The 25,628-nt window shown below is 41.1% G+C and overlaps 2 protein-coding genes across 3 annotated transcripts in view; one reads left to right on the top strand and one right to left on the bottom strand.

The window, feature by feature from the left end:
- Erich1 (glutamate-rich 1) overlaps positions 1–25,628 on the bottom strand; it is a gene marked incomplete at its 5' end in the record, with an annotated part of 52,793,804 nt that overhangs the window by 6,450,110 nt on the left and 46,318,066 nt on the right.
- Positions 1–25,628, top strand: part of Kat6a (lysine acetyltransferase 6A) — an 81,367-nt gene that overhangs the window by 24,589 nt on the left and 31,150 nt on the right. For all 3 annotated transcript variants that reach the window (XM_087588441.1, XM_087588440.1, NM_001100570.4), the window contains 4 exon segments: positions 15,524–15,632; positions 21,085–21,200; positions 21,668–21,749; positions 24,094–24,229. In XM_087588441.1, the coding sequence (XP_087444567.1) occupies positions 15,524–15,632; positions 21,085–21,200; positions 21,668–21,749; positions 24,094–24,229 (443 nt within the window).

Below are 25,628 nucleotides of genomic sequence, written 5' to 3'. Positions count from 1 at the left end.
AAACATCTAAAGAGACTAAATACGTGGGATCTGAGTTTAAGCAGTTGAGGAATGAAGTGAATTCAGAACTTTTGCTTTGACAAAGAATGCGCTAATATTTGTAGCAAAATAGAAAACACCAAAACTTGTAAGTAGGATGTAAAAAATCACACAAGCCCATTATGTATGGGTCACCTTAGGTTTTCTTCTTTGCCCATAAGTTACTTTGTTCACGAGACACTGTTGTTAAGGGCTTTTCTTGCTGATGTTCTGTAACAGTTATGTATTTAGTTGTTTATCCAAAATACACTTACTCTGAAATGCTCTAAAATAAAAACATTACAAATATTTGTTAATAATTTTATTTTTATGGAAACTAATGACCATTCACTCCACATCTCACTTTGAATTGCTGTATGATTCCCACTTTTATTTCATTTAAATCAATAGATCTGATTATTCTTATGTTAATGTATACGCAAGGAAAGATACCTATTGTAGTTAGACTTGATTTTTCTCAGTTTTGTGGGTATATATTTACAATGCTCTCCTAAATGTATTTTTAGTAACTGATAACTAAAACCAGACAGCTGCGTATTAAAGAATCCTGAGAGATCACGCAGTAGCAAAGATCTCTTGTTGGTTTTGCAGAGGGTCAGGATTTGGGTCTCAGGGCCCACATGGTGGCTCACAGTCATCCATGACTCCGTTTCCAGGGATCAAATGTGTATTTCTGAGCTCTTCAGGCACCAGTTGTACATGTGCTGCATTCATACGTAAAAGCAAACATTTATAGACAGAAAACCCAAACACCATCTTTGAAATGACCGAATGACGGCATGTGCCACAGCACACTTGGTTTGGAAGCTCACCTTGGACATTGTGCCGTGCATTCAGGGTTTGTGTGCTGTGGTTTCCATTAAAAATCAATAGACACTGTTGTTACTCTTTTATATTGTGTTATTCAACTTTAAGATTACAGTTTTAAGATGTCTTCCATTTATGTAGACTTGTTTCAATATAGTTGTCATTAGCCATGGATAGCCACTTAATTTTAAGTTAATTAAAAACAAATGAATGGCCATAGCCACTAACTCATGTAGCTAGTGCTCTTTGTTGGACAGCACAGGTACAAAGCATTCTCATTACCCTAAGAAGTTCTTAGAACACTCTGGACAGTGATAGACTATTATGAGAAGACAGAATGTTTATTGGGCTTATGAGTGTGTGATGTGTGTTCATGTATGCATGTGTGTTCCTTTGAAGACTGGAGGTTGACATCAGCAATCTTCCTAGATCACTGTCCACTTTATCCATTGAGGCTGCTTATTGCAGTTGAGTCCAGAACTTGGGAATATCGCTCGTCTGGCTAGCCAGACTGCTTTACTGTTTTTGCTGTAATTATAGGCCAGCCTCCATGACAACACTGTATTTACAGTGGTTCTAGAGATCCAAACTCTATTCATACTTATTTGCACTGTGAGTGCCATAGCTGTTACCCAGCCCCTAGGCTTCAGGAGTTTAGGAGTTGAAAGTGTCAGCTTCAGGTTATTCTGATGGGATCTTTATGATTGGGGTCTGTGCATCAAGTTTGTGTGTTTTTACTCTCACCTTGTCTTTTACTCGTCGTATTAGGCTGAGGTATTTAGAGCTATGCAGAATAGAATTTGCAAATGCATATTTTATGTAAAGACTTAATTCCAAATATATTGTTCCTGGTAATGAGACAAGGATAATGAGAGACTGACTTTATGGAATTTAAATTGATTGACATTATGAAGCTAACAGTAGAAGTTGTAATGAACCTACTTGATGTGGCAAAATGTTTGTTGTTTTAAGTAAGCTGGCTCAGCTGCACATTTCCATTTCTATTTCTTTTTTTTTTTTTTTTTTCCCAGAGCTGGGGACCGAACCCAGGGCCTTGCGCTTGCTAGGCAAGCGCTCTACCACTGAGCTAAATCCCCAACCCACATTTCCATTTCTAAATGCTAGCGATTGACAGTGCTGTTTAGAACCGCCAAGCTTAGTCCCATGCCTGGGAGGTGCCCGCTCTAGACTGGCAGCTGGCTCTCACTACTGCCCGTTGTGGTGACTGCTTTGTACCTATCACGGCCACCTTTAACTAGATTTATGGATTCTTTTGAGAGTAGGGAGCCTAAGTGCATATTCAGAATACTCAGAGACCTTTAAAATTATCATTTCAAATATTACTATTTTGCAGATGAACAGCCCTGGCATCCCTATAGTTGGAGAATTAGAACTAGAGAACTTGCCTTCTGTCAGTCTATCTACCTCTCAACTATTGATGGATTATACTGAGAGACGACCTAAATTACTGTGGTTTGAGGCTACCCACTATGAGCATATGAACTCTGTAAAAGAAATAAAGATTACTTACAAATACTTCCTGATTCCAACACTATCTTCTACTTGGTTTTCATAGTCTATTTTTAAGGGTATTTGTGTGATGTTTTTACAAATTTCTATTTTTGGAATCTGGAGAAATGGCTCAACAGTTAACAGCACGGCTGTTCCACGGGAGACCTGGGTTTGAGTCCTTGCTCCCAGATTACAGTTCGCAGTTATCCATAACTTCAGCTCCAGGGAATTCAGAGCCGTCTTCTACCAATCTTTGTAGCCACGAGACATGAAAGTGGTGCACAGACATGCATGCAGGTAAAACACGTCCATTAAAAAATGATTGCTTTTGTTAATCATGTGTATGTGTATGCAGCTGTGTATGTGAGTGTAGCATCCACAGAAGCCAGAGGGGGTGTTAGATCCCTTGGAGCTGGAGTTACAGGCAGTTATGAGTTGCCTCTGGGTACCCAGTTGATGTCCTCTAGAAGAGCAGTACGTGCTCTTAACCAGTGAGCCTCTCTACTGCCCCAGATTATTTGGTAGTTTTAGACATGATGGCATTATGATCCCACAGTGAGTAGACTAGACTAAACTGACGAGCCCAAAAAAGGTGTGAGGTAATAAATGAGTTGGTAGAATGTTTGTGGGGAAGGCCCAAAACTTTGGTGTGATACCCATCACTGTCATCACGCAAACTAGTTTGATGGCACCCTCACTCTTACAATCCCAGTACTCAGGAGATGAAGGCCAGAGGCTCAGAAGTCCAAGGGCTATATGGTGACCGTGGACCAGGCTGAGATCATGAGACCCTTTCTCAAAAGTAAATTACCTGGTTTCTTAGCTTAAAGAAATGCTGCAGGTTTGTATTTTTTCATGTATTACATTTGGTGCTAGCCGATACATATGGCTTTAGAGTGCTCATTTATAGAAACTAATAAAACTTAATGAGCTCCAGATTCTGAGCTTTTAATCTTATAGCCGTGTTACAGTTTTGCCTTCAATATAGCTGTTATGTGCACTCCCAGGTTTGTACATAGGCTACAGATACACAGCAGAGAGCTGTAACAGCAGTCTTTCCTAGGTAGAGACAAGACTGTATTATTAAATATCTGAATGATTTATTAAAATTCATTTCTTGTTCACCACAGTCCTTTAAAAAGTGGTAGGCATGCACTTGGTATTTTTATAATTGTTATTTGATACGATACTCTTCTACTCAGAAACATTTGTGATTTATTTCTGTAGTGGCCCATGCCTTAGATGGAAGGGCAGAGCAGGTCGGACTTTTGAAGAACAAGTTTCTCTATAAGGCCAGTCTCCTTACCCTTTTCTCCTGGAGCTGAGAGCAGTTTTAGTATTGGGTCTCTATTTGGGAGTCAAGACTTTAATTACAGGATTTTCCTTTTCCCAGTGACAGTTCCCTTTCCTTCACTTTTGCCTTGGGGGAGCAGTACATCTGTGTACACATACACTTGGAGAATTGGAGTCAGGACATTATCTTTCTAGACATCCTTGTGTAGTACCAGCATGCCCAGAGGGGTTCCTGTAAGACAGCTTTTCTGTTCTTGTCTCTCCTTTCGGCGTCTAGATCTGGTGACTTTACATCCATAAATGTTCTAGTTAGAAAAACAGCAGAAGGAATTTAACATTTGGCACAAAAATTGGCAGTGTGAGACCAAGCCGGCTGCTCCAACTCGCGTCCCTGACCTCTGAAGTGTGCAGCCTGCATTGGTCAGGCTTCCCTTATTAAGTACCACACTACTGTACACTCCGTCTTTATCACACTGGCTTTTCTTTGAAAGCCGCTGCCATCAGGCATTAACTTGTTAATCCCTTACACCTTTGCGTTGTGGTGCAGGCAGAGCACTGAAGAGGGACATACTTAAGTCCGAAAGAATCCTGATTAGATGAAGTGTTGGCAGAGATTATGCTTATAACTACCTCAGATTAGTAGATTGGTACCTCGAAAATATCCCTTTTTTTTAAAAGAAGAAAATTCTCAAAGAATTTTAAAGATAGGAAAGTACTGATTTTTTAAATGTGAATATTTTAAATGTCTGTATTCATCAGAATCAAAATTGGAAACAGCTCTGATGTTCCTGGGCTTGGTCATAGCTAAATGAACTGTAGTCTGTCGATGTAGGGAATATTACTGACAGCAGAAAGGGGCAGCCTGGGATAGAGCTGTGGCCATGGATAAATGTCAGATGTGCTGTGCTCTGAGAAGGGAGCCGAGGGCTGCGGTGCAGTCTATTTATATGTGGACGTGCTGCCTATGTGGACGCGCTGCCCATTTTTGTTTTATTTCTGGAAGTGCTGAGTTTTGAGTCCTCTGCCATACCCTAGTCCTGAAGTATGGAATTTTCACTGCAGGGCTGCATTGTGCACAGCCTTTTCTAGAACAGAAGCTGCTTCATTGTTTATTGTCTCTGCGTTAAGGCAGAAGATAGCGGGAGATCTTGTAGTTTATGATTCTTATTTTCAAGATTGAGTCTGCAAAACATAGGCTGCTAGTGATTTTAAAGAAGAAGCAAAACCAAAAGTGTTTGGGTTTATTTTGTTTTTTTCTTTTTTCAAGAAAGCAAAAGCCCAATGTTACTTTTTCCTGAAGTTTAATGACAGGGCTGAATGCTTAAGTCTCTTTTTTAAAAACAGCATATTAAAGCTTCCTAGTTAATGGAGCGGGAGATGACTCAGTGGTTAAGATCATTTCCTGTTCTCGCAGAGGACCTGGGCCTTGTTCTCGGCGTTGCCATGGCAGCCCACAGCCTTCTGTAACTAGTTGGAGGAGATCCAGTGCCTCCTGGATCCTCCATGGGCAATTACACTTACACACACAGTCACATGCATACATGTGTGACAAGTAGTCACTCACAGAAAGTAATAAATAAAGTTTCATAGCTCTTTAGAAAATAACGTGAGGTTCTCTCCTTCCCCCAGGTCCTAGTCCTTTGTGTTTCTGTCAGGTTGGGGCAGTCTTATTTTGAGTAGGTCTGTTGGGGCGCCCTTGTGTGTAATAGTGATTGCTCCTTCTGTGTCTCGGGCCGTTGCTCCACATGAGTGTGCGTCCTCTTCTATCAGCTGCAGTGTATGCCTAGCGACAGGGAGTTGACTCTGCCATAGTTTTGTTTCTTAGCACCCAACTCAATATCCTTGTAAAACAATGGCTAAATGGTATGTGGAAGTCATTCTGAAGATGTGATGTGACTCACTAATTTTTATTAGTTGACTAACACTGCCATCGCCAAGTACTACGGATTAGGTGGCTCAAACAGAGGACATTTTGTTTTTCCATGGTTCTGCAGGCTAGAAGTTCAAAAGAGGATGATGAAGATAGTTTTTGGTGAGGCTTCTGGCCTTGCAGATGGATATCTTGTTGCTGTGTCTTCTCTCGTCATTTTTCTATGCCTATATCCTCGTAGTGCTTCTTCTTCTTAAAAAGGTATCAGTCCTGATGGATCAGGGTTCTAGCCTCTGACTTCACTTAACATTAACTGCTTCTTAAAGATCCTCTTTCCAAATACAGAGAGACTGGGAGTGAGGACTTCAGCACATGCATTTTAAAGAGAAGGCACCATTTAGTTCACTCCTGCGACCTGCAAATACACTGCTGTAGTTACCTCTGTGTGCTGTATCCAAATACCTGACAGAGCAGCTTGAAGGACAGGGTTATCTGGACTCACAGTGCAGCGTGGAAGGCAGTGCATGAACAGCAGGAGCCCGAGGCAGCTGATGGCACAGCAGCCACAGCCAGAACGCACAGGGCAGCGAGTGCTGGTGCTCTGCTAGCCTTCTCCTCTGGATTCAGTTCAGACCCTGGACAACAGCAACGGGGCTGCTCGCATTCACGCATGTATTCCTTCATGGGTCTCTCCATGCCCAGGGGAGACTTTCTGTCTGCACCTTCAGGGTACACCCAGAGGTGTGCTTTCTGTGGTGATCCTGAATCCAGTTAAGTTGATGATAAAATCTATCATGTATGCCAAGTCATTAAGATACTGCACTGTGCCAGTCCAGACCTAGCCAGGGAAGCGCCTGTCACACTGGACATTTCATTGGAGAGAGCAGTAGCAGATCAGCACTTCATACACAGTGCTTAACTTACTCAAGCACTTATAACCTCTTTGGCTGAGGAAACCGAATGAGAGGTTTGAGGTTTTTTTTTTTTGTTTTTTTTTTGTTTTTCTTTTTTCTTTTTTTCGGAGCTGGGGACCGAACCCAGGGCCTTGCACTTGCTAGGCAAGCGCTCTACCACTGAGCTAAATCCCCAGCCCCGGTTTGAGTTTTTCAATGGTTGCAGAGGCAGCTACACAGGGCTGTCTCAGCCCTGCACAGACAACACACTGCCTGGTTGCTTCCAAAGGCTTGGACAAAGGACCCCACAAAGCTGGGACTCAGACTGTTTATGACAGCAGCTCTCAACCGTCCTAATGCTGTAACCCTTTAATGCAGGTCCTTGTGCTGTGGTGACCCCAACCATAAAATTATCTCATTACTACTTCATAACTAATTTTACTACTGTTAGGAGTTGTAATATAAATATCTGTGTTTTCTGATGCTTTAGGTGACCCTGGTGAAAGGGTCATTTGACCCCCAAAGGGGTGTGACCCCCAGGTTGAGAACTATTGCCGTATGAGACTGTATTGCCGTGGATGGCAGCATTTGTAAACATGATCACTCTAGTCCTGAGGGAAGCTGAGACCACACATGGTGGTTCTAGAAAGGGTCCAAGAGTAGGATGACACTTGTCAGAGCATAAGACAGACAGACAGACAGGAAGGAGCGTGTGTTCCTGCGTGTATGGTGACTAATAGAAGGGTGTCTGGCAGAGGAGAAAGAGCACAATACGGAGTGTGATCCCAGCGTGATAAAGGAGAGTGGAGAGCGTGAGCAGGAACTGCGGCAGAACTCACACCTGATTCCATTGTTGTTGACGGTGAGTGAGTGCAGCCTCTCAGGAGTTCTGCTTGGCAGTATGTACCTCAGATTTTAGACATGTGTATACTTTTTGGTTCATAGGAAGTCAGGCCTGTGGCATGATGATAATTACTCTTTGTAAATCATAAGATGGTGCTTCTCACTGGTTTGTTCAAGAGTTATTTTATACCTCAATCCTTCTGGGTTCAGTAAATAGAGTTATAGTTTTTTAAAAACGGCAATGAACAGGAAGGTCTGGTTGAGCATTTTGCTCCCCCTAAGCCATTAGGGATCTATGTGCTTGTATGTGTATCCTAGCACAGGTGCTTTTTCTTACATTCAAGGATGTTTGTTCATGTAGGTAATATCCAATGTGGTGTGTTCATACTAACTCTTAGAAAACCTCAATACATGTATGTAAGTAAATACCATACGTAGACATATGATAGTACATAGAAACTTTAATCACCATTGGAAAGTCAAAATAAGAGCAAATACTTGCCCAGAATTTAGAAATGTCAGCAAAAATGAGATTCGAAAAAATTATAGGACGTAAAGACACAAGGGTGTCAGTACATGTAAGACATTGCATGTGGTATTTTTTAAACATTGAGAGTTAGACATACAAAAGAAACTAAAGTAGGAGTGATCATAAAGGGAGTCATGTGGGACAGTCCTGTTGGTATCACTGACATTAAACAGCTCGCAGATAATCCTCAAACATGTGGGAAGAAGATAAGACTCTACAGCTTCTTAGCATTAAGTAAGTTCTGCAAACCAGCAAGATGGCTCAGCAGCTAAAGGAGCTTGCTGCCAAGCCTGGTAGCCTGAGTTGAGCCCCAAGGAGAGAGAGAAGCAACTCTCAAAGGCTGCTCTCTGACCTCCACATGCAAAAGATGGCACACGTGCACATGTATAGTAAGTAAATAATAAAACTTTAAGGAAATTAAATTTAGCAACATTTCTATTTTTTCATGTCATCTAATTAAGACATAGAAAGTTGGGGGACTGGGAAGAGAAAAGGGAGAAGGGGGCTATGATTGTGATATAAAGTGAAAAAATGAGTGAAAAAAAGAAATAGAAAATTGTTTAGTTTACTCGTTAAATGATTGCTTTCTTATCTAATTCTACACTAATCCACATATATATAGTAGAAGTGGAAACTGAAAGTGATCCTTATTAGCCTAATTATTAACTTTCTTTTGCCATTAATTTTACTATTGTACCTAATTGTAGGTACTATTGAATAAATAAGTGATAAAAATAGTTCAATTTAGTTACCCCTGATCACAGTTTGCCAAATTATAGAATCTAGGTGGAGAGACTTTGAGTAAGTAACTGATTATCCTGTTTGGAAATAAACATGGTTCTCTCACACTGTATTTTAATTTCAAGAAATGCCTATTTTACAAGGCATTAGAGTGATTAGAAGAATTAAACGTGTAACCATAAACTGTCAGAGGGATTTGAAAGGAGCTGAAATTATGAGAGGCAGTTTAGTAAGGGAAAAGGGATTGAGTGATCAGACTGAGATTGGAGACTAACCTGGCCACAGGAGAACATGTTGTTTTACAGTGCTCAGTTTCTCAACAAAGTGTAAACACTTTCAAATAGGTGTGGATTTTCTAAAGTGAAGGCTAGGAGCCAGTCCATTTTCCTCATAATGCTGGAAACAGTGAATTGTGCAGAGTCTCCTCAAAGTTCATCTACTTTTGGACTTTGATTATGTAACTGATAGGACGAATAGTATTTAATTGCTTTCTGATTATTTCCTGTGTACTTTGTCTTTATCTGCACAGCTGCTTCCTGTTGTCTTCTCAGATTATTGGTGCAGTAGAGCCCTTGCCAAGCAGTGGCCTTGGACACTTTCAGAATGTAGCGATTCTTGGTATCCTAGTGTTGGACCCATTTTTTAAGAAAGACTTATTTTTATTTTATACATGTGTACATGTGTGTTTGAACGCAGTGTGTATGTGGATGGCCATGGAGGCCAGAAGAGGGTGTTGGATCTCTTAGAGCTGGAGCCATAGGAGTTTGAGCTGCTTGTGTGGGTGCTGGGAACCAAACACAGATCCTCTGGAAGAGCAGCAGCAGCTCTCCTAACCACCACACCATGGCTCTAGCCCTCTAGTACCAATTCTTAAACATCACTTCATTTCCCTCATGATACCAGGCCTGAGAACAATCCAGTTTCCCAGCCGTCTATGCTGAGACCCAGCCTTTATCCTTTAAGTACTTACATGGAACAGAATGCTTTAGCAATAGACCTTTTCTTTTTTTTTTTTTTTTTTTTTTTTTTTTTCTTTTCTATTTTTCGGAGCTGGGGACCGAACCCAGGGCCTTGGCGATTGCTAGGCAAGCGCTCTACCACTGAGCTAAATCCCCAACCCCAGCAATAGGCCTTTTCATCCATGCATCGCACCTGCTAAATTACATCCATCTGTAGGAAAATTAATTTGGAGTTATATTTACTTGTTTATTGGAGAAGGAAGGGTCAGACAAGCAGTGTCCTGAAAAACCACTGGGAGATTCAGTGAGGTAGGATCTAAGTTGTCGCTTTAGGGGAAGACTTGAGAGCAGTTTATGGTGGTTCACACAGAGTCCTCTGGGTAAGAAAAGCAGTGTAGAAGTGGATTTTACTGTGAAATGAGCAGTACCCAGTGCACAATTTTTAATTTTTAAGTTTGTCTTGCAATAAAGTTGTTAAGGTGAGTTATTTTTATGAAACTGGATAAAAAAAACCTCACTTTTTAAAAATGTGGGCATAGTAGTAAGTATGAAATAGTGAAATTTTAATTTCACTAAAAATTAATTGTTAATAGTTGATTTAAATAATTTTGATTTCTGTGGAACACTTGAGTTGCTTTTCTAAATTCAGTCAGTAGTCCACATACTAGATAGTGCAGGGAGAGAGTTTCATAGAAGCAGGTAACAATAGAGGGGTCAAGGTAAGCGCAGTTCATAGAATGCTCAGATCATCTGCTTTATGAGACCAACAGGTAAAACAGCTGGGGTTATTTTGTTATTGTGCTAAAATTTACATAGAAAAAAAATTTCCAGGTTTAGTCATTCTTATGTACACTACAGTAGCATTAGTACAGTCAGAGTGTTGTGAACCATATCACCATTGTCCATTCCTAAAACCGTCTGTCATCTTAGACCTTACATATTAACCTATATCCTACCACCTCTGTCCATAAGCTCAGGACTTTCTGATTTTTTGAATTGCCTTAGGTACCTACGATACGCCGTTTGATTGAGAGATGAGTTGTAGCATCAGTTAAGCTTCTCTCTCTCTCTCTCTCTCTCTCTCTCTCTCTCTTTCTTCCCCCCTCCCTTTCTCTTTTTCTTTTTTTCCTTTTCTTTCTTTCTTTTTCTTTTTTTGCGTGTCTTACAGACACTTTGTATTTGCGCCTGGGAGAACTATACACTCATCTCTTGTCTCATGTTCAGAGTGATTGGTCTTTGTTTATATGAATTAGGCACTTCTTGAATATACCTTTTTGTTTTGAAACTAGATCTTGCTGTGTATTCATTCAGATATTTTTATCTTAATTTTCATTAGGCTTTACAAAGATAGTATTTCAAGTGATGGATTTGGAGATCTCAAAATGTTCCTTATGTAAGATAAAATAAAGTTTGTATCTAGAAGTTATTTCATGATGTAAATTTTAATTAGCTGAAGCCACTGGGCTAACTTTTTACTATGAGTGTTTTTCAAAGATGGTTTTAAAAGTTCACAGTTGTTCAATACTGCCATCTGGTGACCATTGAGGGTGTCTCAGCATGGCTTAAACTTGGTTTACAGCCCCATAATGTCATACAACTGAAAGTAGGGTTTACAGGGAGGAAGGAAAAAACAGTAAAAGGTTTTTAATGTGCAACAGACAAGATCAGATGTGCAGTGAGCGAGGTGTTTGTGGCATGCTCACCTGTATCGCATTGTACAGTTCCACTGCATCCTTGGCTCTGAAGCTGCAACACTGGCATCATGTGCTGCCTGGGAGCTACCACTCCAGTACCAGTGGACACTACCCAGAGGCTTCAGCCCAGATCCGGGCCGTTGTGTAGCATGAACCATACTGTTTTATCCCACAGTTGAAAAGTTTCTACTGCTATAGAAACACAGTGGTTTGGTTATAGAAAACAGTGACCTAGGATGCTTCACGTGTGAGTGTGACGTCAGTGCTGCTTTGGGTTATTACAGCTGCCCTGCTGTTCACACAGGAACGGTCCTTCTTTGGGTAGTGCTGTGTTAGAGTAGTTGGTTTTTAAACTTACTATCTTTAAATGTTTAAAAATTTAAATTTAAGTTGCTGACAAATTTCATAAAAAGTTATATGAATTTTGCCTTGAATTTAGGACAGAATTTCCAATAATTTCTAAAATGGCATTTTAATCTGAAGTGGAGACTTGTGCTAGATAGTTCGAAGCAGCTAAACCACATGCTTCACCTGAACTTGTAGGCTCCACTCTGGTTGCTGTGTCTAATGGGGTGTAAATATAATGGTAGGAATCCATTTAGTTCATTTAGATCACGGGGGCAGTCGGTACAAGGATTAGGTTTGGACAGGTCTATGAACATGGATAGTACAGCATATTGTCTGGTTCTCCACAGACCTTCAGAAGTTGCCGTTATGGATTACTAGTAGTGTTCAGTAGTCTCTTGATAAAAGAGAGCCAAAGTCTTGCTTATACAGTCTTCCTTGGAAAGGTGAAAACCTTTCTCCTGTTTGTCCTCTTTAAAATATTTTATTTGGTCTGAAACAATATGTGAGTATATTACACTGCTTATTTTCTTTTGTTTGTGTTCTTTTGTACATCCACATGCACCTCCCCCATTTCTCATATCAAATTTTATTTTCTGTGGTTTTAATTTTTTCAAAATAAAAACATTTTAAGTTAATATACAAAGTAATTAGTTTGAAATACATTTTTCTTTTGTAAGTGTATGCAGTTTTATTCCATGTATGTCTGCACACCATGTTCATCCCTGATCTCCACAGAAGCCAGTAGAAAGCATCAGATCTCTGGGACTGGAGTTACAGTCAGTTTTGAGCTGCTGCATGAGGGCTGGGAATTGAACCCATGTCCAGAGCAGCCAGTGCTTTTACCCACTGAGCCAGTTTTAGCCCCATATTACATTCTTTCTTCCTCCCTTCCCTTGCTCTTCTCCCCATTCCATGCCTTCCTCTTACTGATCTCTTTCCTCTCTCGAGTCTCCTCCTGTTCTCATGTTTCATGTATTCCTCCCTCCCTCTCAAGAACCCAGGGTAGGTCTAGTCATACGTATACGTCATTGGTTTTCATGTAGCAAGTAACAAGGCAGCCAGTTTGTCTGGCTGCAGATTTGGATGACCTCTGTAAAGATGGCTTGGGATGAACAAAGCCCAGTGCTAGTTGTTAAAAGGATTATTAACAGCAGTGCCACTACCAGGAGCACACAGGGCACACCAGACACTTTTCAGGGAGTTAGGTCTGATTTGAACCGCAGCACCATTTTTATTTTCACTTGAAACTTTACACTCTGGATTCTAGGTGAGGCAGATCATTTTAAAATACATTTGCTTAAATTTTAAAACATTTTATTCATTGGAAGATTACTTATATGGGTGGTCAGAGCCAAACTCTGGTTCTTGTAGTTATAAAGTTAACTACTCCATTCTCCAGTTTGATAGGCAGTGTTTTTGTTATTTGCTTCTTGGCTCTAGCCGTCTTACTTCTGCACCATTTCTATCACTTACTGCTTTCTTATGTTGTAGAACATTTTATCTAGCCAACCCTTGGCCCACTTTTAGCAGGTGATCCTATTTCTCATTTTCCAGAAATAAAGTGATAAGAAATGGCGTCCTCAACTTTTCCCTATTTTTGCTCTTCCTCTGGGGGTGGGGGGTGTCGCTGTTCTATTCTGGCTAAAACCAGTCTTTATCCATGCTTTAAAAGTCACCCTTTTCTCTAAGCCTTTGGTATGAAATCGTTCTGTGTTGGCGTTGTTCATTACTGTTGGCTGTTGTGTACTAGGAGCTGTGGTGGCTTGAAGTGAAGTGTCTTTAGAGTTACCAAGCACAGTGGGGGCAGCTCCAGGCCCTGCCCCACAGTGCACTCCTACTTGCTTCTGTTCTTGCTTGCTTCCTGAGTGTTTGACTGTTTTTGTTCACTCTTCCACATTTAAATAGGTTTATGTTTCATACCTGAAGTACTTAGCATGTCTTGGAACCATATGGTATTTTTTAGCAGCTTCGTTCCGCTTTCTGTTCCTTTCACAACAGTGTTCATGTCTGACTGTAGTTTTTCCAGTGTCGCTGACAAGAACTGTGTTGAGGTCTTTAGGTGCAGTTTTTTCTTTCCAGTTGCTGTTATGCACTGTGCCAGGATGGCTGTCGTTGGGAAGAAAGGAAGCAAGTGCATTAGAAATGACTGCTGGGGTATAATGTTCTTGTGACGTGGACGGTGGGTCTGTGGGCATTGACTCAAGCACATGTACAGTGTATTTTTCCTCCCAGTAAAAGTGCACTGTATTTTTCTAGTATGCTTTTTTTTTTCTCCCCCTCCTCCCCTCTAGTATGTTTTTTCTTTTTTTTTTTTTTTTTTGGGTTCTTTTTTTCGGAGCTGGGGACCGAACCCAGGGCCTTGCGCTTCCTAGGTAAGCACTCTACCACTGAGCTAAATCCCCAGCCCCGTATGTTTTGATTGGAAAGTTAACATTTAAATTTAAATCAATGAATAAATATTGATTAGATGTGTGGTAGCCCTGTATTTCCTGAAGTACTTGTGGCAATCTGGATATTAGTGTTCAGGATTTAGGAGAGAGGATAGGCTGAGAGGATAGGCCGAGAATGGCTTTAATGACACGAACAAGCAGATGACAGCAGAAGGTATCCAGTGACATGGAGTGGATAGAAGTGGATAGAAGCTTGAGGGATGAAGATACGATGTCAGAGGGGAGGAACTACTAACTGAGCCACACGCCCAGCTTCACCTGGCTCCGTACTTCTTACTGATTCTTTTCTTTTGCCTGAAGAATAAAGGTTTGGGAAGTGGCTTAGAGGTAAAATGCTTGCCAGGCAAGCATAAATATGTCACATCCTCAGCACCTGCATAAAGGCTTCTACAGTGAGATAGGAAATGGAGACAGAATACCCATAAGTTCATGGATTAAGTAGCCTGGTGAATGCAGGAGCAAACGAGACCCTGTCTGAGCAGGTTAAAAGGCAAGGACCAAAAAATACCTGATGTTTTTCTGTCGCCTACAAGCATGCAGTGGTACACACCTGACACCACACACAAACTCATACACAGCGATTGAACGATTCTCTTCAACCATACATTTCTTTTATCCCTTTTAAGGATAAAAAAAATTGATAAATAACAATTGAAAATCTCAGACTGGAGAGATGGCCTAGTTGAAAGTATCCTGCTCTTGCAGAGGACTCAGGTTCAGTGCTTAGGGACCACATGGCTCACAGCCATTTGTAACTTCAGTTCTAGAGGACCCGACAGCTTCTTCTGGTCATGTACGTATGCACATACATGTAGGTAAAACAATCATATACACTAAAAAAATCTTTAAAAAACTTCCAAGTGGAAAGTAATATATACATACTGTTGACATTAAAAGACCAATTTCTTCAGCTTTCACGAATGATCCACCCCTTTTCTGTTTTGTTTTGTTTTTCTTTCCCTTACACAAAATCCATGCACTTAAACTCTGGCTGTAGCAGCCCGTTCATAGAGCCCTTCTCTCAATACTGCCTGGGTTGCCTTTCCCTCCATCACGAGTAGGGCTGGGGGAAAGCACTTTGGAGAGAAGCTTAGACACTTGTATTTGCTTTGTATGCCCTTGTCCTTTGACCAGCTGACTAAGTGTACTAAGTGCCCATAACAGGAGTGTAAGGAGTGCTGATCTTGTCCTCCTCCAGATCACCACCAGAGTTTCTCTTTTAGTGCCAGGACTGCATAGAATAATAGTTTATCGTCTGTTTCTTAGTGTGCTTAGTGCTCCGCCCTACATTATGCTTGTGCATATGTTTCCCAGAGCACATGCATCCCAGATATGGTAAGATCCCAGATACATTTTTTTTTTTTTTTGTGCTTACACTTGGGCAAAAGCAAGCTTTATGGAAACTTACTAAGTAGGAATTTTACAAAGAATGATATAATTGTTTCATAGTTATATAAATTTAGACTAGAATGTAAAGTTAACTTTAATTTTATGCTCATACTAAAAAAAGTACTAGTAGTGGAATCAATTTTGTTTTCTCTGCAGCCGGTTGCTGAACCAATCCCCATCTGTAGTTTCTGTCTTGGTACAAAAGAACAAAACCGGGAAAAGAAGCCTGAGGACCTCATCTCCTGCGCAGACTGTGGCAATAGCGGTAAGTGGCTTCCTGTTTTCCTCTTATACATCTGCCAGCCAAGGAGAAGGCTGCTTAAATAAGGCAGTATTCATGGTAGCACAAGCATGTGCTAACCCAGTCCTGGCTTTCAGTAACAGTCGAGCCTTCACCCTGCAGAGCCTTCACCCTGCAGAGCCTTCACCCTGCAGAGCCTTCACCCTGCAGAGCCTTCACCCTGCCGAGCCTTCACCCTGCCGAGCCTTCACCCTGCAGAGCCTTCACACTGCAGAGCCTTCACACTGCAGAGGGCTCAAGTAGCTGGGATGTACTGTTGGTTGTGTTTCAAGTGTCCTGTAAATGTCTGTCAACTCTTTTCTTTTGCTTAGTTGGTTAAAGTTCATTATTGAGTACTTATTTAAGTCATAGCAGTCCGTTTAAAGTTTATTTTATCTTTCAATAAACACAATTCAGGCTGGTAAGAGAGCTTAGTCAGTAAAGTTTTTGATGTGCAAACTCGAAGACCTGATTCAACCTCTGGAACAGCATAGAAAGTCCAGGGCGCTAATGTGCATCTGTAATCTTAGCACTGCTGGGTGGGGGCAGGGAGATCCCCGGGGCTCCAGGCCAGTGAGACCCTGACTCAGAAAAAGGTGGATGGTTCCTCAGGAACTGTAGCCAAGGGAGACAGCTTCCCTCATGCACGTTTGCCTGTACACTCAGGTGTGCACACATATACAGCGTAAGTACTTTTCATTCTTGATTTGTCTCAGGCTTGATGCGTAGGACCAGAAAGATAAAGACTTGTTTTTCCAGATTGTCACATTGGGATATTGTTGACACTGAGGTTTTTGAGCCTATGAAATCCTGGGCCTAGAGAAAGATTTTTTAGAATCATCTAACTTGCTGGTTCTACAGATAGTCTTACTGTATATTTAAGAATGCACAAGACTTTACAGGAGGTTTTAATAAATCGATATCTTTAATGATTGCTTTCATTTTTAGTGCTTTTTAAGAGTAACATTCAGGACTTGGGCCAGAAAACAGAGGGCAAATGTGATGTTGGAATTAGTATTTGTGAGATAGCTGGAAGGGCTGGTAAGTTAGGCTTTGGAGCCGAAGGCTCCTGCAGAAGTGACAGCCAAACTGTGGGGCTGCCCTCCCTTTCTCCACTGTTACAGAGTAGGGAGTTGGAGATGGGAGGACTTCATGGAGCTTACAGGTTCTGGGTCCTGAGATGCTAACACGACCATCTTCACTACCTAGTGCACAGCAGGCCGCGGCCGTCTTCATGACTTCGCTCATGTTAGGAAACAGTGCTAGGCAGGGGGAAGATGACCTTTGTCATCTCATTTCTGCCTCATAGATTCCCAGAGCATGCCCAGTGCATCTCACTCTAGAGTGTAGGTGGAAAGGTGTCTAAGTGAACTTTTAGCTTTGCAGTCCCTGCTCCTCACTCTACCAGTGGGACCCAGGGCTTTACCCATATCAGGCAGGTACCTTACTAACCAAGTGAGCTACATTCCCAGCTCATGCCTTTGTGTTCATGGAAGCCTTAGAAGGAGATGGGAATACATCTCGAGTGCTAAGAGAGCACATGTAGTACAATATAATATGCAAAAACGAGTTCTGGGTAGGTTTCCTAGTGACTAGATAAGTATGGCAGCATGCTGTACAGTGCAGTGAGACCCTCACTGCTTTATAATGGAGCCCTTCTCAAAAATTAATTTTATGAATTAGGAAAGAGAGCATAAAGTTAATTGTTTTTCCAGTACTTAGTGTCAAGATTTTTTTCACTTTTGGTAGTGGATAAATACATAAGAATATTTGATAGTAAAAGTGTAAAATCCATCTTGAAGTTCCTATTATAACTGTATAGAAATGTTAATTGAGATGTATATAGACTTTGGGTTTGGTCAGTTTGAGGATGTTTTTTTTTTTTTTTAATTTGCTAGGGTTTTAATTTAAAAGTTTCTAAAAATAACAGCTTGTCTATTGCTACAGAAATAAATTAATCTAAGACTGTGCAGCTTATATTGATGACAGACATTTCAGTTTTACACTGTTTCTGTGCTTTGGGAATTCAGAAGTAGCTTATCTGGGCAGTTTGACTCGATATCTTGTGGGGACATACTTAAGATTTTAATTGGTGCTTCAGACACCCAAGGCTTCCATGATGGTTCTTCACCTGACTGGCAGATTAAAGTTGATGCCTGGTGACAAGAAGCCTCAGGGTTTTGTCATGTGGACCTATAGATAAGGCTGTGTGGCTTTCCACACCATATGCTTATCAGTTCTCTAAGCATATATCTAAGTATATAAAAAACAAGAGTCTTGAATTAGAAGTCATATTGTCATCTCAACAACATTGTATTGGTTATACAGATCAACTGTACTCAGTATGAGAACAAATCTACATAGGGGGAGGGAGCTTGGAGACTGACTATCCTGGAGGGCAGGGGAAGACATCATGGACACAGCAGATATGTACATTAACAATCTCTAAACTATTTTAACACATGTATAACCTAAAATAAAAAGAGCAAGAATAGTTTGCGGAAAATAATTACATTAAATATGGGAGAGGTCCAAACTCCTTGTGAGTAAAAAGAAATAGTTTTACACTTCTAAGCATAAAAGTCTGTGGACAGGCAGCTTATGCAAGAACGACTAAAAAGAGCACCACTGTAGAACAACAGGAAAGCACGCTAAACAGTAGGGAGACGGAAAATGCACGCTATGAGTGAAATACAAGGGAGTGTGTGCACTTTCTTAGTGGCTCTGGATGTGAGAGACGCCAGGGCTTTTAGAAGAGTTTGCCTGTACATTTCAACCAGTCAGACTGAAAATGTCTACTTTACCAGTCTTACTTTCAGGAGGTGTTTTTTTTCCTCTGATGCTCATTTAAAATAAGAAAACACTATAACCAGGATGTCTTCCTTAGGGTTTCTCTTGCTGGGATGAAGTGTTATGCACAAAAAAGCTGGGGAGGGAAGGGTTCATCTTACTCAGCTTACACTCACATCACAGTCCATCAGAAGGGAAGTCAGGGCAGGAGCTCAGGCAGAGGCCGTGGAAGAGCACTGCTTATGGCTTGCTCAGCCTGCTTTCTTCTAGCACCTAGGAACCAACTGCCCAGTGGTGGCATCGCTCACATCAGTCATTAATCCAGACAGTGTAGTTCATACTTGCCTACTAACCAGTCTGATAGAAGCAGTTTCCCAGTTAGGAATCTCTGCTAACCAGTCTGATAGAGGCAGTTTCCCAGTTAGGAATCTCTGCTAACCAGTCTGATAGAGGCAGTTTCCCAGTTAGGAATCCCTACTAACCAGTCTGATAGAGGCAGTTTCCCAGTTAGGGATCCCTGCTAACCAGTCTGATAGAGGCAGTTTCCCAGTTAGGAATCCCTACTAACCAGTCTGATAGAGGCAGTTTCCCAGTTAGGAATCCCTGCTAACCAGTCTGATAGAGGCAGTTTCCCAGTTAGGAATCTCTGCTAACCAGTCTGATAGAGGCAGTTTCCCAGTTAGGAATCCCTGCTAACCAGTCTGATAGAGGCAGTTTCCCAGTTAGGAATCTCTGCTAACCAGTCTGATAGAGGCAGTTTCCCAGTTAGGAATCTCTGCTAACCAGTCTGATAGAGGCAGTTTCCCAGTTAGGAATCTCTGCTAACCAGTCTGATAGAGGCAGTTTCCCAGTTAGGGATCCCTGCTAACCAGTCTGATAGAGGCAGTTTCCCAGTTAGGGATCCCTGCTAACCAGTCTGATAGAGGCAGTTTCCCAGTTAGGAATCTCTGCTAACCAGTCTGATAGAGGCAGTTTCCCAGTTAGGGATCCCTGCTAACCAGTCTGATAGAGGCAGTTTCCCAGTTAGGAATCCCTACTAACCAGTCTGATAGAGGCAGTTTCCCAGTTAGGAATCCCTGCTAACCAGTCTGATAGAGGCAGTTTCCCAGTTAGGGATCTCTGCTAACCAGTCTGATAGAGGCAGTTTCCCAGTTAGGGATCTCTGCTAAGATACATCTAGGATTGTTTCAAGTTGAAAAAACCGACCAGTGGGTATTAACAATAGGGAAATGGTCGTGGAGGTAATCTTTCTTTCATCACATCAGTAGCACAGAATCAGTCAGAAGAATAAGAATATGGAGGTTACTAGAGTTATTAAATAATGAAAACAAACAGACGGCATCATCTACGGCGGTGACTTTCAGCTAGTTTTGGGAGGATAGAACATGAAACTAGCTATAAGATGGTGTCTGGGCTCACTTTCTCTCCTGCTTGTCTTCAGTGTGCGTGTTTTGATGATGGACTTCCTGTCTCATAAAAGACACCTTTAAAACCAAAGTGGGGGACAAGATCCAACTAGCTCTCCTCTCACAAAAGAAGAAAGACAACTAAAGGAGTTATCTTAAGAACAAGACTTAATTGAGTCTGAAAACTGGAGAATCAAAGTGATAACTAACTTGTGGGAGAGGAGTCTCCCTTCCCTCTACCCCGTCCCTCCAGCTGTTGTAAATTCAGATCCCAGCAAATACTGCTTAAACCATGAGCATGTAATTACCTAAATTTTGGTGTTTTTAGTCTATTTTTTTTTCCTTTTTCTTTTTTTTCGGAGCTGGGAACCGAACCCAGGGCCTTGCGCTTCCTAGGCAAGCACTCTACCACTGAGCTAAATCCCCAGCCCTTTAGTCTATGTTTTAAAATTATAAAACTAAACTGTTCCTATTAAAAAATGAGATCATAACCAGTGAAATGGGTCAGTGAGTAGAGGGACAATTACCAAACCAGGCAAGCCACGTATGATGCTTAAGACTCCAATGGCAGAAGGGGAGGACCAGCTCCTGCAAAGTGTCCTTGACTTCTGTGCGTGCATGTGTGTGCTCACACAGTGAATAAATAAGTATTATAATAATACGATTTGGATTGGCAAGACGGCTCAGCAGGTAAAGATGGGAGCCTGGGGACTCCTCAGATCCTTGCAGAGGTGGAGGGGAATCAACTCTACTAAATTGTCCTCTAACTGCTACTTGCCCACTGTGACATACATACGTGTCTACACTGACAAACAATTTTTAATATTTTTGAACAAGACACAAGAGTGGGCATAAATGTGAATTACAATCCTTTAGAGCATTTGCAGTTGTGTATTCTAGGGTATTACATACAAAATATGTGTAAATAGGTTTTTGTGTGCTCGGCTTATCTGTGGCTGGGGCATGTTTGTGTTCATAGAAACACCAGCACGTGTACAGACAGTACTTCGGTGCAGCTCAGTACAAGCTTGGACATGATTTTTATACTTACAGTGTGGGCAGATATGTTAACTTGGTTTTAGGAAAGAGTGCCAAGTCTTGGTGGCACACTGTGTGGCAAGCTTCCGGGAGTATCTTGCTTTATCTGATAGTTAGCTTAATTACTTTTTTATACTATTTATTTAGTATAATTAACAATAATTTTTGATTTTCATCATGGAGTATTTTTTGACTCTTACTAGGTCACCCATCCTGCTTAAAGTTCTCCCCAGAACTCACAGTGAGAGTGAGGGCCCTGCGGTGGCAGTGCATCGAGTGCAAAACGTGCAGCTCCTGTCGCGATCAAGGCAAAAACGCAGTGAGTGTCTTGGCTTCTCTCACGGCTGTGCCACTCAGTAGCCTTTTCCAGGCAGACATCAGTAATTGGAATATTGTTCACTGGGACGTAGACTGGGTAATTTATAAAGCAACTTATCATATATTTGCAGATATGAAACTATTCTCAAGAAAGTTCCCAATTCACTTGGCAGTACAGAGACATTGACTTATGAATTTTTTGTTAATTACGAGTTATCCTTTTCCATTTTTATTACAACAGACCAGGGTTAGCTCTTACCTGCCTATTATTGTACTAGAAAATATTGAACCTGTAGTTCTTCACCAAAGATTTCTGCTAATTTAGAACGCCTACTAAGTTGAAGTTTAATACTTTATTGTCTTTGAAGTTTCCCGGGTCTGATAAGTCCAAAATTTTTTCTGTCTCCTAAAGTTAAGCAGAAATATCTTTCCCTTCTCCTTCCTTTCTTTCTTCTTCTTTTTTTAAAGGATAACATGCTCTTTTGTGATTCATGTGACCGAGGTTTTCACATGGAGTGTTGTGACCCACCCCTCACACGGATGCCAAAAGGTGAGACGTTCCTTCTGAACTCAAACTGAGAAAGGGCGCTAGTGGAGCTGCATTTTATCTTCTGTTATGATGAAAAGTAATTGGTTCTCCTAGAGATTGATTTCTCCTAGAGATTGATTTCTCCTAGAGATTGATTTCTCATAGAAGGCCAGCTGACATCTTAAAGGTAGGCTACACTTTTGTTAGGCTAGTTAACATGTTTGGATATGTTGTCAACTTGCAGTGTCTGTAAGGATGAAATGGTTTATGCTGGAATGTTTGCTTGTCTCTAACTAGACATGTATCATGAAATCTCTTTTAAAGGAGGAGATAAAACTGTATTAGGTTATTTTGGTTGTAGCACTACTTAGTACTTTTCAGGATCCTAGACTCAGACCTGATGTATTCAAAACTTTGCTTATAAGAAATTAAGCAAATAATTTGTGACCAAATAAGTTTGCAAATCCTAAGGTAGGTGCCAGCTTAGTGCTGGTTGGTTCTGTGGACACCCGGTCCTTGAAAGGTGTCACTGGGGTGCTCCATGGAGCACTGTTTGTTATCTCGTCATACTTTGTATAAGAGAAAATGTCAAGCCATGTCTAGTGGCATGGACCTTTAATTCCCACTTCCGGGGATTCTGAGAGATGGTGATCCTAAATTGAAGGCTTCCTTGAACAACGTGAATTCCAGACCAGTCTAGCTGACTTTTCATGACCCCATTTCACATTTGGAAAGAAAAAACATTGAGAGGAATAACTCCGTGGGTTGTGGTGGCCGAGAGTGTTTCAGTTTAGTTGGAACACCTGTTTATCCATGTTCTGTCTCCATAGATGCTGTTTCAACTCTTGCTTTTGATTGTATGGTCCCTAAGTAACACGCCTGTGGGATAAGAGCTCTAGTGTGACACCTGTAGTGTAACACCTGTAGGGTGTTTGATAATGTTTGCTTAGAGGTAGAAGGGACGCAGCCATAGTTTACAGCTGCCTATATGTCTTCCTTTTGTTACCCTTATGACAGATATCCTGTTACCACCTCTTGAAACACCCTAAATAATACGGGTAACCCTCTTTTTCTCTTCTTTGATCTATTTGAAGTTGACACATGAGGCCATCTTGAGAATCTTTCAAGACAAAGTTTCCAAATGAGTTTCTCCTGTACATTTAACTTCTATAAAAGTTATAATAGAGTAAGGCAGGAAGACTTCAGAAAGTCTTTTTTACAGAAAGCTGGGACAACAGTGGTTCATGGCCTCCTTATCAGCCCCTATTGTTATCATTTCACAGAAGCCGTAAGACACTTCAGAACTTAGGAAGCCAGTGTGCGTCTGACTGACCACAATCTGTAGGCCTCATTAGAGTACTCAGGAGCCATTTAGGGTCTCGCACTCAGCATCATTATGCAGCCATTGTCGTCAGCCTGTGGAGAGCACTAGTCTGTTACTTCACAGGAACCTTCCACTCTGAGCAGATGGAGTTTTGTGCTGCTCGTTGTATCACAACAGATAGATAGTACTGATATGCCTCATTACTAGTAATGTTACTTTGATGATTTAATTGCATTGTAAAGAAACCTGACTGGTTTTCCCCTTTGCCTACTAACAAGCAACTGTCAATCTTTCTTGCCTATGCAGCTCTTAATGTGATAGTTGCCCAGTGGTGATGGTCTAGTTCACCATTCTTCCTAAAGTGACTAAGTATAATCCTGACATAAATAAATGACTGCTGTCACTTTCTTAACATTTAGTTATTAAACTTTTTAAATCAGTAGCAGCAGGTGACTGTTTTGTCCTGTGGATGGTGGTTATTGCTTTAGTTGTTTGCCTACTAGAAATACCTTGAAATTGACATCCCTCCATGAGTGACTTCTGGCATTGTGACATTATATGATCTTCAAAACTAATGTGTTCCCCCTTCCTTGTCCTGGAAGCAACCTTATTCTAGGAAAAAAAGGCCTTTTATTATAGCCTAATAATTAGATACTAATATCTGGGACCTACTAGAATAGAATCACACCCCCCCTCCCATTTTGAGACACAGTGTCTCTATTGTGTAGCTCTTGCTGTCCCAGAACTCACAGAGCTCTACCTACCTCTGCTAGAATAAAGGTGTGTGCCCCCACACCTGGCTACAGCAGATATTTTTGATGGAGAATCAGTGGTTCCTGTCCATTTGCCTTGAGGTGTGTGTGAATTTCTTTGAGCTGTCCATAGGTGTGTGTCTGTGTTTTCAGTGGCTTTCTTCCTGCCCCAAGAGCAGTTCATTAGGTTTTTCACATAGTTCTTAAACTAACCTCGAGGGGTTGGGATCTGTGAGACCTTTGAGTATATTTGAGCTACACTTTTGTATAGAATTTTATTCTTTTACAGGCATGTGGATATGTCAGATATGCCGACCCAGGAAAAAAGGACGGAAACTGCTACAAAAGAAGGCAGCACAGATAAAACGGCGCTATGCTAATCCAATAGGACGTCCAAAAAACAGGTTAAAGAAACAAAGCACGGTGTAAGTTGTACTTATGGCAAGGTGAGGGGAGAAAAGGATAGGGCCTTCTCTATAGTGGAGGAGTCGCTTGTTTCTTTTAAGACAGAGGAGCCCAGTGTTGTAACTGGCACTTCTGTAGGACATGCTGATTTCGCCAGCTCTTAATGAAGTGCCCTGCAGGCCCTGCGCTAAGTGCCTTTTGTGTTGAGTCGTTCAGGTCTCCCTGCAACCTAGTGGGGTGTTGATGCAGTTGTTACCTTTATTTTTCAAAAGTGGAAGTTAAGACATAGAGAAATTAATTTGCATACAGTTACACATTAAGTGCTGAGCTGGGGTTAAAACCTAAGTCTGGCACCAAACTCTGATGCTTAAGTCTCTGCTCGTGAGAAGCAGCAGCCTTGATTGTTTATAGTAGACACGAGCAGATGACTGGGTAAGGTCTTACTGAGGTGACAAGTCTCAGTTTCATATTTTCATCAGTCATCAAAGTCACACGTTGTAGACTGGGAAACAAGGCTATTGCTGGAGGTGGGGGACAGGTTTCAGTAGCTTTCTGTCTGTTAGGAAAACTTTTACAGTAGTCCATTTTTGTTCATATAAAATGTTTTAAATCTGTGAACCTCTTTTAGTATCAAATTATTTATGTATCTTTCCTACACTTAATACTATCGTGAAGGTGATATAACAGAAATATATGAGCATTAGCAACCTGACATTTTTAGAACCAACATTCTAATCTGTGTTTTTCATCTCATAAGAAGCTCTAATTTGCCTTTTTAAAATGATCTTTTGATTTCTGGTATCAGAAAGTAAACCTATCTTTGTTTTAAGAGTTGAAAGTATAGCTCTTTGGTACAGTGATCACAGAATTAGAGGGCTTTATAATTCTGAAAGCTACGTGTTCACTAATCTAATTCATGTGCCAGAGAGATATTTTGTCCTATATGTATATTTGTAACAAATGGTGTGAACATGTGTTTGAAATTCTGCTTTAGGTTTCTTCCCACTAGGCTTCCCGGAATTAGATGGTTCTAAGATAATATTAGTTGATAATTTCCCTCCCTCCCTCCCTCCCTCCCGCCCTCCTCCTCTCTTTTGTTCTGTTCTTTTATCCAGGGTCTCAGTGTGCAGTTCTGGCTGGCCTGGAATCTGCTGTGTAGACCAGGCTTGCCTGAACTCACCTCAGAAATCCACCTGTCTCTGCTTTCTGAGTGCTAGAAGTCTAATATAAGTATATTTAAAAAATAATGGGGCTGGGGATTTAGCACAGTGGTAGAGCGCTTACCTAGGAAGCGCAAGGCCCTGGGTTCGGTCCCCAGCTCCGAAAAAAAGAACCAAAAAAAAAAAAAAAAATAAAGCTATAGATTATTTTCTAAGTTTATATTTTATATTAAACACAAAGCTTATGATGATTTCTTTT

This window comes from Rattus norvegicus, chromosome 16 (genome assembly GCF_021556685.1).
Source record: "Rattus norvegicus strain SHRSP/BbbUtx chromosome 16, alternate assembly SHRSP_T2T, whole genome shotgun sequence".
Classification (NCBI taxonomy): domain Eukaryota; kingdom Metazoa; phylum Chordata; class Mammalia; order Rodentia; family Muridae; genus Rattus; species Rattus norvegicus.
This window is presented reverse-complemented; position numbering and strand designations above follow the sequence as displayed.